Source organism: Penaeus monodon, chromosome 10, assembly GCF_015228065.2.
Source record: "Penaeus monodon isolate SGIC_2016 chromosome 10, NSTDA_Pmon_1, whole genome shotgun sequence".
In the NCBI taxonomy this organism is placed as follows: domain Eukaryota; kingdom Metazoa; phylum Arthropoda; class Malacostraca; order Decapoda; family Penaeidae; genus Penaeus; species Penaeus monodon.
This window is the reverse complement of record NC_051395.1, coordinates 22,883,463-22,896,896: the sequence shown is the minus strand read 5'-3', so window position 1 is coordinate 22,896,896 and position 13,434 is coordinate 22,883,463. Positions and strand designations below refer to the sequence as shown.

The following is a 13,434-nucleotide window of genomic DNA, read 5'->3' as shown; positions in this document are numbered from 1 at the left end:
CTGTATTTCTGCTGTTGAGACGGGTGGCGCCTAGTTCATTTGACTGTATTTCGACTTACAAGTGAAATGGTGAAAATTCGAATCTACTGAGTATGTTCAATTTTTCTGATTGATGAATCAAAATTAGGTCAGATATAGTGAAAAAAATACAATACTGTCATGCATATCTGGTAGTGCTGTGGATAGAGGCAGGGTTAGTGTTACCGAGAGCAACAAATGGAGGTAGATGGGAATGGACACTGCTATCTTATAGAGCATAATAAGCAGAGTAATAAAACAACTGTATACATTTATAGCTGCTTCGTCCTCATATTTACCACAAAATGAGGATAATATCTGCATATCACCACTAAGAGTCGATATCACCCGCACACAGCATGATACCCTGGTTTTTGGACTTTGCCCTCCTAACCCACGGGCTTGATCCCAATTTCCTCACCACATTGCAGTATTTCCCTGGCCAGAGGCTCCACCCCAAGACTCCAACCCAGTCACCATATTTCGAGCATTTGAAGTAGAGGAATACATTAAAAGTGCAGTGTCTTTCAGTGAGGGAAGATGATTAATTATCATTTGATGAGTTACATGTGCAAAGACAGTTATTGTAGGGTTACCACACAGTAAATTATTCACTGGGAGCTGAAGCAAGGTTTGTCACAACCTATATTCTTCATTTTTGACGTTATTCTTTACCACTGCCAATTATTTCATATATCAGTGAGTGTAGTTTTCATGGGCAGCGGGAATTTGTGTTTCTCAAAATTTGCTAAGTAATTTTGTGATATAAAATTCGGCCTAGATGCACCCACAAAAGGTTAGTAAATAACATTCCTGTTGTGTATAATTGATTTATAATAATGTACAAATTGTGTGAGTGGAAATACATGGTACATGAAGACAATAAAATGAAAATTGTACATGAAAATTTGTCCTTTGTTTATTTATTCCATTCTATGAAATTACATGTCTTAATAACGATTATATTAGTAATGGAAATACAATTTTTTTCTTGAGATTCAAGGAGGGGTAGGCCTAGTAATTGACTCTTTAATGTCTAAGCTTCTGATAAGTCATCAATGTGTAAAAAAAGGAGTAAGTGCATTCACCCTGTGCCCAGTAGGTTAACGAAGTGTAGGTGCTTTTTGTGAAGACCAATGTTTCCTCTATGTGGAAGTGAAGGTCAGAAAAGTGAACAAAGAATATTTAAAACAACTGATAGGTTTTTCTCATGCAGAACTGAGCTATGTGTTGGGGATCAATAGCATTCAATCACTCGCACAGATTTTTCTTTGATACAATGGCATCACACTTAATGCTCTGGTAAAGGCCAACAAACCACCTCCATATTGGCTGGTGGGGGGACTATAAGCATGACAGAATACATAGTTAATCTTTATGGTGTGGATGCACAAATTTAGGGCAAATTGAAAATTGTTTTCTCCGAAAGGACAAAATAGTTGTAGTTGTCAGCACAAGAAATAATCTGCAGACACACACTGTAATACCACAAATGAAGGGAATAGATTGTGTAAAGTGCCACTCATAGCCTGAGTCCACATGATGCTCCAGAATTTCAGCTCTATCTTGCCTTGCAAACCAATGTTTGCCTGAAGGTGTGCTACTTAGATTGTTGAATGAATTTTATGACAAGACTGTTGACAATAAATAATGTGAAATGTAAAGGATAGAGCAGCACTTGATCCTTAGAACAAATGTTTAGTGAATGTGAGGATAGATTAATTTACATTGAGTTATTGTAAAAGCTTATGCTTTGTCATTAAAAAATAATAATAATAAATAAAAAAATAAAAAAATGTGTGCATAAAGGTATATTGTTTCCTGACATTTTTATAAGTGGAATTTTTCTTTGTTTTTTACTCAGTTCCAAGAGGGGAGGAGCAAAATGGTACCCAGACCCAGAATGGATTAAACAGTTTGATGGACCAGTAATGGTGCCATATGAGGGCCAGAGTCTGGAAATGCCAACCTGGAATGCCAAGCTTGCACCTGTGGAGAAGAAAGTACGCAACATCAGCATCAACTTTGGCCCTCAGCATCCAGCTGCTCACGGTGTGCTCCGACTGGTTCTGGAGTTAGATGGTGAGGTAGGTTGAGTGGAAAGTGTGCCATTTAAAAAAGAAGTAAATAATGGCTACGCAAAAAAAGTGTATAGTGTTAAGTCTCGGTGAAATTGAATTTTATCTATTAATATTTGATATACTTTGATTTATTTTACTACTACAGTTCAGTATAGAAGAGTAATACTTATTTGTAGTATCAGATTAACAAAATTTGTCCTTATGTTTGTCCATCTAACAGACAGTGGTGCGAGCTGATCCCCACATCGGTTTGCTCCATCGTGGTACAGAGAAGCTTATCGAGTACAAGACCTACACACAGGCTCTGCCCTACTTCGATCGACTGGACTATGTCTCAATGATGTGCAATGAGCAGGCCTATTCTTTGGCTGTAGAAAAGCTCCTTGGCTTGGAAGCTCCCATTAGGGCCAAGTACATTCGCAGTAAGTAAACATGATCTTTACAACTAGAGAGAAAATGTTTCAGGAGTTATAATGTGATAGTTTAAATGAAAATTAGCTAGAGCATTATTCGAGATTTAACCCAAATTGCTAAATTGTCAAGTCAGAGGGTAGCCAAGCTGACTCAGCTCAACCTGAGTTAATTTCTTCCTTCCTTCCATACATACTTCCTTCTATCCATGATCATGATCATTGTGTTTCCAACATTACCATTTGGGAAAAGTATCATAATTAATGACCAATATGATGAATCAGTCACATAAATCCATAAGTGGTCAGAAAAAATACTTGCAGGTTGTGTAAGCCCAACACTCAGCTGTAATTTATAGTGTGAAGGAGATATATATTTACCTAATAACTTCACTAAGACAGGGAAAATCTAAGAAAACTGTCATACGGAAAGGGGAAAAAATCTATATCTGATATGTGAAGTAATCTGCACAAGCAAAGAACATTGTCAGAAATTTAGAAAATAGGTTGTGATAAATATGACATGGAGACAAAGTCCACAGCCACTGGGTGGTGGTCCCCAAATTAGGAAGGTTTTTGGTTTATACATCAATGTTTGTGGATTCCCAGGAGTTCTCCCAAGGCAGGAGGAGTGTCATAGTATTGTGTGTGTTGTCACTTCATAAACAATTACTGGGATGGGAAGTATACATTTGCTAAAAAGGGTCATTTAATGGTCTTCAAACAAGTGTTTAGGGAATTACAGGAAAGATGATATGGATTTTCTCTGGATAGAACTGATTTATCTTGTTTCTCTTTAGCCATGTTTGCTGAGGTTACACGTATCCTGAATCACTGTATGTTCCTGGGAGCTCATGCCTTGGATATTGGTGCTCTTACTCCCTTCCTCTGGCTCTTTGAGGAGCGTGAAAAGATGATGGAATTCTACGAAAGGGCATCTGGAGCTCGGCTTCACGCTGCTTATGTGCGACCTGGTGGTGTTGCTTTTGTAAGTTTTTTTTGTTTTGTTTTGTTTGTTCATTTCCTATCCTTTTTACTTTTAAGTAAAGGATAGAAGAAGCTTAGGAAAATTTCTAAATATTCTTGTGTGTATATATATATATATACATATATATATATATATATATATATATATATATATATATATATATATATATATATATATATATATATATATATATATATATATATACATATATATACATATATATATATATATATATATATATATATATATATATATATATATATATATATATATATATATATATATATATATATATATATATGGGGGGGGGTGAAAAACACTTAAATACTATAACATGTACCCCCCCCCCCCCCACACACACACACACACGCACACACACACAAAATCTACATTATCTTGAATACGAAATTTTTATTATAAACCTTTTTCTCTGCCTTCCTCAGGATTTACCAATTGGCCTGATGGATGACATTTATGAATTCATCTGTAAGTTTGGTGAGCGTCTGGATGAAGTAGAGGATGTGCTCACCAACAATCGTATTTGGAGGCAGCGAATCATTGACATTGGAACAGTCTCCGCTGAGGATGCTCTCAACTATGGCTTCAGGTATTATTTGTTATTTATTAATTCTATTGTATATGTAATTTGCATATATATATATATATAATATATATATATATATATATATATATATATATATATATATATATATATATATATATATATGTAAGTATGTTTGTATATATATGTGTATGTATGTGTAATTTTTTTCTCTTCACTTCCTCCTCTTCTTCTCCTCCTCCTCCTCCTTCTTTTTCTTATTCTTTTTATTCTTCTTCAACAAAGATACTTTTATTATGTGAAAGGCTATCCTCATTGGATTTTACAGTTAGCCAAAGATAGCCTGTTCTTGAGTTAAAAAAAAAAAAAAAGATGAGATACTTATAAAATATTCTGTATACATTTTATTGATTATGATGTTTGCTAGCCAAGAATATATTGGATTATTCCATATTAAGGCTTGTTTTTATTTGTGTTTTATACAAAACCCAAATTTTCAGCGGTGTGATGCTTCGTGGATCAGGCATCAAGTGGGACTTGCGTAAAGCTCAGCCTTATGATGCTTATGATCTGGTGGAGTTTGATGTTCCTGTTGGGAAAAATGGAGATACATATGACAGGTAAGTTTGACATTTATCATCAAAGTCATTATTTACTGTTTGGTGCTGTGTACGTGAGCTCTCCACTGTCTTTTTGTTTTGTGAGTTTTGATTACAGATATATGGCTTCACTAGTGCTCAGTCACCAAGGAGTCCGTAGGACCTATATGACCTCACCTGACTTCCCCATCCCTTGAAATTAAGTCCCTCTCTCCATCCATCCATCCATCCATCCATCCATCCCTCCATCCATCTCTCTCCATACCTTGCCCCTCTCTCCCTCCCTCCGTCTCTCTCCATCCCTCGCCCCTCTCTCCCTCCCTCCCCCTCTCTCCCTGCCTCCTCCCTCTCTCTCTGCCCCCCCCCTTCTCTCTTCTCTTTTCTCTTCCCTTCCTTTCCCTTCCTTTCCCTTCCCTTCCCTTCCCTTCCCTTCCCTTCCCTTCCCTTCCCTTCCCTTCCCTTCCCTTCCCTTCCTTCTTTCCTTCTCCATCCCTCATCATTCCTCTTTCCCTTTCTCCCTCTCTTTCATGATATAGTTTGTATTAAAAAATAATTCAATTGACACTCTCTCTCCTTCTCTTCCCCTCCTCCCTCCCCCCAATATCCACCATATTAAAAATTGGCTAATGACCAGTAATGTAGGGTTGTTAGTGCACATTGGCACTTTCTCCTGTGTATGCATGGCTCTTTTGATAAGTCAAGCACACCCTTAGGTACTTAATAGCTTGTATATCTATTTCTAAACAAATTTTTTGAAATTTTGATGCTTAAAGTGCTTGCATCTAATAGTGATAGCAAGAAAATCATGTGGCTATTATGAGAGAAAGACTAGGTTTATCTGATGAGTCAGTGGCATGGTGTATGTCATTATGTGGTGCTGCTTGTGAATTAAATCCAGCTTTGCTATGGCATTATACTTCATGCCAACTGCAAACAGTATTAACCCTTTCCCAACGGGTAGTATTCATAGTGGCCCAGGTCTCGCTGCCGGGGGCTTATATCGTCACCCTAGCATGCGCGACCACTCATGCCAAATACCAGCATCCCTTGCCGTTTCTTCGTAATACTATGAGCATATGTTGTATTTTCAGTTATCATTATTTTCTAAAGTCTCTATTTGCCATATTTCCTGATAAATCAAGACTGAAGGATATTTTTGTTGTTATATAGACTCCATAGTTGATCATTATTCGCTCTATAGTCTGAATAAAATAAGCAGTGTGTGGTATCATGGAGTTGAAATCATAGTTTTTGTTGTTGTTGTTGTTTTTTGGGGTTGTATAGTAAAAATGAGAAAATGTTAAAAACGACTTAATCTCATTTTCAGTGACAGAAAAATAATATTTTGACATGATAATAACAAAAAAAAAACTCAGGGCATGTCCATACATATACCATGGCATGTACGTACATGCCCCCGGCAGATAGTCCAGCCATGCCATGGCATGTACGTACATGCCACCCATCGGCAAAGGGTTAATATTAGTAGTGTTATTGTTATTCTTGACATTTTGATCATGTACAGTTTTATTCAAATACTAATATCAGTATAGAATAAGAAATTAATCAAGGAAAAAGATAAACAAGTGATAGAGATAGGACTAGTAATTGACTCCTTGTCGATGAACTCCTGTGGAGTTGTCTATATATATACAAAATTGATCAACTAAAATTACCGTGGACATGGAATGTTTGTACATACCCTCCCTGGCATCACTGGGTTAAGTTAGACTTCTTTTTTAGCTAAGTACAAGTGGTAAATGTGAATCAGAAAATAACATCGTTTTAAATTCCTCAGGTATTTGATCCGTGTGGAAGAAATGCGTCAGTCCCTCAACATCATTGAACAGTGCTTGAACCAGATGCCTCCGGGTGAAGTTCGTGTAGATGATGCAAAGGTCACCCCCCCAAAGAGAGCAGAAATGAAGGTAAGAAGCTCATATGGTGGTATGTGTTGATTGAATTCTAATTTAAAATGGCTTTTTGAAGGAATTATAATGTGACTGTCTGAAGACAAGATATGTTGTTGTGGCAGAAGTATCAACCCCCCTCCCCCTTGTGTTTTTTAGGGAATGGGTATCATGAACATTTTTAGATAATGAAGTTTAGAGTCTTAACCCATTACTGCTGGGTCATATGTATTACCATCATAACAAACAACTTGATCTGCCGGGTACCGCTATATGTGTAGCAACGCACTAGAGCACATTGAGCGGGAAGTTCTGTTACATGTAGTGGACTCCCATTCCCAGCGGCAGTACTGTTGCCAGAAATCACTGGAGTCTATGACACCGAGAGATTTCTAATGCCATCACTGATGGATTAAGTAACATTTCTGTTTCTTGGGAGCATATTCCTAAGACCCAGGCACCTGGGATTTCCTTTTTAAAATAGTAATTTACTTTACCATAGTAGATAAATTGCAAGGAATGTTGTTATAACGTAAATTTTGATGTGCACATATTCATAAGCAGTACTAGTAAAACAGTGCTGCACAAAAAAATTTCAAATGCAATTTTTTCAACTTAAAATAGAACACAAAATGTGAGTTAGTAAGTAGCCAAAGCAAAGGTGAATGGAATGTATCCTTCACAACGTCTTATTAGAGGAGGGTGGTTATTGGAGCTAGTGAGTGATTTCCTCCCATTTAGGCAGGCTGGCCTATCACTAAACTAATGTGCCCTAAACTTGTAGCTTTCTTGACTAGTCTGTTTGTGAACGGAGAAAGTACAGTGACTCGCATCTTATCAAAATCTTTCACAGTTCAGTGATCAAGAAACTGGGATCAGAACAGTTTGCTGCAGTAAAGTGCTATTATATTTAACCATATTTTGACAAATTTAATTTTCTTTCAACATCATTCGTAGAAAACTTGATATTAGTTGATATTAGACGGGTAGTATTCATAGTGGCCCGGGCCTCGCTGCCAGGGGCTTATATCGTCGCCCTAGCATGCACGACCACTCATGCCAAATACCAGCATCCCATGCCGTTTCTTCGTAATACTACGAAAATATGTTGTATTTTCAGTTTTCATTATTTTCTAAAGTCTCTACTTGCCATATTTCCTGATAAATCAAAACTGAAGGGTATTTTTGTTGTTATATAGACTCAATAATTGATCAATATTCAGTCTATAGTGTGAATAAAATAAGCAGTGTGCAGCATCATGGAGTTGAAATCGTCGGTTTGTTGCATTTTATTTTATTTTATTTATTTATTTATTTATTTTTATTTTTTATTTATTTATTTATTTTATTTTTTTATTTATTTATTTATTTATTTTTTTTTTTTTCATAGTAAAAATGAGTGTTAAAAATGACTTAAACACACTTTCAGTGGCAGAAAAATAATATTTTGCCGTGATTGTAGCAAAAAATAACTCATGGCATGTCCATACATACACCATGGCATGTACATACATACACCATGGCATGTACATACATACCCCCGGCAGATAGTCCCGCCATGCCATGGCATGTGCGTACATGCCACCCGTCGGGAATGGGTTAAGGATCGTAATGAACTTCGATAATTTTCTCTTGAACTCTGTATTTAAATTTCTATCAAGTGAATAATATTTCTGGGTTAAGCAACTTGCACCACTGTAGAGAGGTGTAAAATTATGTACTGGTTCTTATTTCTCCTACTGCTGCTGGAAAAGTGGAATGTTCACTGTATTTTTGTTTTGTGAAATGTCTGTACTCATTAATGGCTCCAGAAGTGTTTAGCCAACAAGGAGTCAGTTTGTAGACCTCATGACTTAATGTGATTTCAGCTTTCCATGAATTTTTGGAAATATTAATAAAATATTATTATTATAAACATTATAATTATGATGTTATTAACACATTGGGTCTAGATGCTTCACTGCGATCACATGGCCCAAAATACAGGCATTAGGATTATGTGAGTGACCACTGTGACAGATGGGGCTTTTAGACCAGCCACACATGAACACATTTGTGTGCAGTGACAAGACTCCATGCCTGCCCTTTACAATGTTATTTTCTCTTTTTCTGCATAACCATTTTTAGCTTTTCTGACATTTTCCAATGTTTAAATTTGTCATTTTAATTGCTTTATCCAAATTGTAATAGACCGTTTTCCTTGCAGTAATAGCAGTAATTATTACAATAAGTAACATTGTTATTTGTCTTTATTTTTTTTTATAATATTCAATTTCCTGTAATACAACCTGCACTGCTGGTCACAACAGCCAGAAATAGGATGTTTATCATGGAAATGGCAACCTCCTTGAAGCCAGTGCTCCTCCAGGCATGGCTCATGGTTTGTAAATTCTACACTCTTTTAATGATGGAAATAATGCAAAAGCCCTTCCTACATGCCAAATGAGTCTAATCACCCTCCAAGCACTTTAGAGCCATGCAAGTGTAGAGACAACTATATAAACTAAAGTGACAGTGAGCATGGCATGAATGCACTTGCCATTCTTGGCTGCATTGGGTTGAGAGAAATGCATTTCAAAAGGTAAATATGTTAACTTGATTACATATACTTCCTGTATCTGATCGTTATGGGCTATTTATATTGACATCTTGTCAATAAAATCTTTAACACTAAACTCAAAAGATGGTACCCACAACAATGGGTTAAGATGTAGAAACATGTAGTTTGCTAGAAGCAGAATATAAGTGAGGAAGATTTTCCATATTCCGAATACTAATCTGTGCCACATGATATTTGGGTAACCCTTAACTGTGAACAATTGCAGTATATTACTGATGCATTTGTTACCTGTGCAGTCTAGAGATGAGGACTGAAACAGACTATGGCAGGTGTATGAAACTATTTTGTCTTGTTTACTGCTCAGTTACATCAATGAAGTGTTTTATAGTGGATAATCTCAGTAAATGTACCTATTTTATGGTTTGGCATTAATGTATGGTAAGGGGCTAGCAATTTGAATTGTTGCTTTCTTTTTAATAATTTTATTTTACTAATGGTAAATAATGTCAAGAGTGAACTAGGAAAGATAGGAGTATTCTTCAATTATAATGTTATTTTGTTTTCCTGATGATAATTTTAGATACTCATAGTATGTCTTGTCTTTTGCTTAGACATCCATGGAAGCCTTGATTCATCACTTCAAGGTATTTACACAAGGCTACCAAGTGCCACCAGGTGCCACCTACACTGCTGTTGAAGCACCCAAAGGAGAGTTTGGTGTCTATCTTGTATCAGATGGATCTTCAAGGCCGTACAGGTTAGTTGATTTTTCTTGTTCTAAGATAACAAGACGTAAGTACAAACTTGTTCTGTTCTTGAATATAATGAAGCTTATGAAGCTAGATGGCTGTTTTCATATTTTCCCTTAAAGTCAAATCATATGTCATTTTGAAAATGTATGTATTTAATTATTCATTTATATTTATTCTTATTTGTTTTCGAGTTACTGTATATACATTTGTTTTTTTGCATGTTATAAACTAGTCCATCATTTCCTTTCAGGTGTAAGATCAAGGCTCCAGGATTTGCTCATTTGGCTGCTACTGACATGGTTGGAAAGAACCACATGTTGGCTGATATTGTAGCCATTATTGGTACCCTGGATATTGTGTTTGGTGAGGTAGATCGTTAAATGTTGCAATGGCCTAAATCCTTGAAAAGAAACATTGTAAATATATCTGTCAAGATTTACAGGTTTTATATTAAAGGCAGATGCATTCTGGATTTGGTTTATATCAAACTTGTTGATTTTGACAGTGCTGCATAAAATAAAACAAAGAGTATTGTACTGCAAATAACAGAGTGAAGTAGAACAAGGAGAAAACTTTGAGACTTGTTGGAGCTTGGTTGTACAAAGGGCAAGCTCATATCTCTCACATGTACAGAAGTATTTAATGACAAATAATATTGATGGATTTTATGTATTTTTCATTATCCTTGGCCTAGTATATGATATTTCCCAAGGTACCTTGACACAGTTAACCCTATTCAGTCTCGATAAAAATCTTAGTTGGCAATTTCTGAGCTAAGGCCTGACTTTCCCTTCATTCATTGCAATTTTTTTTTCTCTCTTTTTCAATTATTTTTTTACCATTGTTAGTACTGAACCTTTTTCAAAGATGATATACTGAAATACCAATTACCATATAATACTGCACAGGTTGACAAGGTCAAAAAGTGGTGGAGTTAATGACCTGAAGTCTAGCCAATGAGTGTGCCATGAAGTATCAGATATAGCTAGATACACATTTTTTTATAATTTACTAGATATTGTTATAATTACCAAAAGTAAAACTAAAATTCCTTTCTTTTAGTTATGATAACAATGGTTCCTCCTTACCATTAACCACAGACAGAATATTTTTGGGAAAAAGTCAGTTTAATTTTTGGGTTTAACTAGCTAAATGGAGATGGGGTTACCTGAGTATGTGTACCTTGACATTTCCTATTCAGAAATGCAAGTATTTTGGAAATGGTGAGCACCTATGGTTTAAATTGGATTAGGCTCTTAAAGATTTTGAGAGGGTCCTTCTGTTTATTCACAGACAATGATAATTTATAATCTGTAATCACTGTTGATATTAGTTGAATATTATTATACAGTTATAACACCATTTAAAAATGTATTCAAGCAGTCCTAGATATTACAAGACCTTTGAATTGTCATTATATTATAACCAGTAAAGGAAGCTGGGCGACTGGAAGTGGTACAGGGATATCTGATTTGTAGAACCTAGGCTTTCTTATCATTCAGTTTTGATACCAGCATGAAAACACCATTATGCAATATCAAACGATGACAGTGACACGGCAACAACTCTTGAAACTACCAAGCATTGAGCCATATATTTAATAGCTACTAAAATAAGACCCCCCCAATCCCTTGCCCGTTGTTGTCGTGGGGGGGCTTAGGAGGCGGAGACTGGGACCCAATGATGGGGAACTCCCCAACCTTGGGACTCGGCCCTCGACTCAACAAATTTTGCATGGTCTTTATTTTCCTTCCCACCTTTCGTTTCTGTCCCTTCACCAAACCCTTCTGCTATCCACCTCCTAAGGTGTGAGAGCCGTGCTGAAAGGATGAAAGGCTGACTTTGTGCCAGTCCTGAACAGCCTGAGGGAGCCATGGGCACGGTATTCCCCTGATTTAGTTATCTAGCCCTTACCCCTCAAGGGGACCCTGAGGGGTGGACTGTTTTTATCCCCAACATAATCCAGGCTTACCATGGCCAGTAATGAAAACTTATCCCCACTATTAGGGGCAATGAGGCTTGCCCCTTTATCAAATAGCCCCAACGATGTAAACCCACCCGATTCCCTGACCCCAGGCTCTCCTTTGACCACGGCTCCGAACACTGCAATAACTACCCCCTCATCAATACCTACTAGTACAGTAGCCAACAACCAATCCTTAAGGAACATTTCCACTCTCCCAGCAAGCTCAACTTCAACACCTCTACCCCCACAACCTCCAACATCAACCACCCCATCCTCCCTTATTAATACCTTACAGCCTTATTGCCCACCTCCCCATAACACTACCTCCCTCAACACTACTCCATCTTCGTCACGCCCCCGCCCTTCGACTACCCCTATCTCTACAACAATTTTGAATACCCTCTTCAGCGCAGCCAAATGGGACCGATTTTTCGTGATCCCTCCCACAGCTCCCTACTCTGACAACACCCTTCTCTTCCAACAATGTCTCCAAAAACAAGTAGGTAAAGTCTCTTTCCGTAGCCGACCCGACCGCTCCCGTCTTGTCACAGTAACATCCGAAAACCAAGCTATAGCATTAACAAAACTAACAGACCTATATGGTAACCCCATCCTTGCAGAACCCCATCCAACCCTCAATACTTACACCGGAACAGTTTCAACCTCCCCAGCAAATTGCCCAATCTATGACAAAGATTGGTCAGATTGTGGAGAAGATCTACTTGCCTGTCTCACAGACTATGATGCAACATCAGTGCAATGCTACTCCATTCCCCCCAGAGGTCATCGAAAGAAACCTACTAACATAGCCAAAATTACCTTCCGTAGACATGACCTTCCCTTTAACGTCTACATAGGAGGAGAATCCCTCCCTGTTCGTCCATACCAACCTCCTCCACGTCAGTGCCAAAACTGTTGGCGTCTGGGACACCCAGCCAAACATTGCCGTTCCACAGCCAGATGCCCACTATGTGCCCAACCTGGCCATACCCGATCTAACTGCCCTGCACAATCACGCACATGTGCCAACTTTGGCGGCCCCCATAATGTATTTTATAGGGGCTGTCCCACCTACAAGTTTGAGTCTGAGGTAGCAACTCTCAGATTCAAACTTGGACTCACACTACGTGAAGCCAGACAAGAAGCACGTCGACGTGGTTTCTCTCTTACTCCTTACTCCAGTAATACTGCTCACTCTACCAATTCTCCTAAACCCACCCCCCCTACATCCCCTAACCAAACTTTTGCCATCCTAAATCCAGACACTCCAATCTCTACTACAGATATTTCAATCACCACTACAACCCCAACACCTTCCCCTCTCCCTCCTCGCACAACCCGTAACAGACAGAACAAACGTTCCACCCCCTCTTCCCCTACCACACAATCACCTCCACTTTCCTTTGCTCCTATGCTTGAGACACCAGTCCTCTCTTCCCCCCCTCACAAGAAATCCTTTATCCCCAAAAACTCCCCAACCAACTCCTCAGAAGAAACCATTGAAAATATTCAAGATTACCTAATGAAAACTGACACTCAACCTCCAAATACAACTCCAGCTCCTTCCACACACCAAGTAACTGCTGAT

At 37.8% G+C, this 13,434-nt stretch overlaps 1 protein-coding gene across 1 annotated transcript in view; it reads left to right on the top strand.

Moving 5' to 3' along the window:
* The window catches only part of LOC119577941 (NADH-ubiquinone oxidoreductase 49 kDa subunit-like), an 11,012-nt gene extending 464 nt beyond the window's left edge, over positions 1–10,548 (top strand). Inside the window, exons 2-9 of the mRNA XM_037925629.1 lie at positions 1,883–2,105; positions 2,320–2,521; positions 3,310–3,497; positions 3,941–4,104; positions 4,560–4,679; positions 6,457–6,586; positions 9,740–9,885; positions 10,131–10,548. Coding sequence (XP_037781557.1) covers positions 1,883–2,105; positions 2,320–2,521; positions 3,310–3,497; positions 3,941–4,104; positions 4,560–4,679; positions 6,457–6,586; positions 9,740–9,885; positions 10,131–10,260 — 1,303 coding nt within the window. The 3' untranslated portion in view covers positions 10,261–10,548. The remainder of the gene's footprint in view (positions 1–1,882; positions 2,106–2,319; positions 2,522–3,309; positions 3,498–3,940; positions 4,105–4,559; positions 4,680–6,456; positions 6,587–9,739; positions 9,886–10,130) is intronic.
* Positions 10,549–13,434: the final 2,886 nt, after the last annotated feature.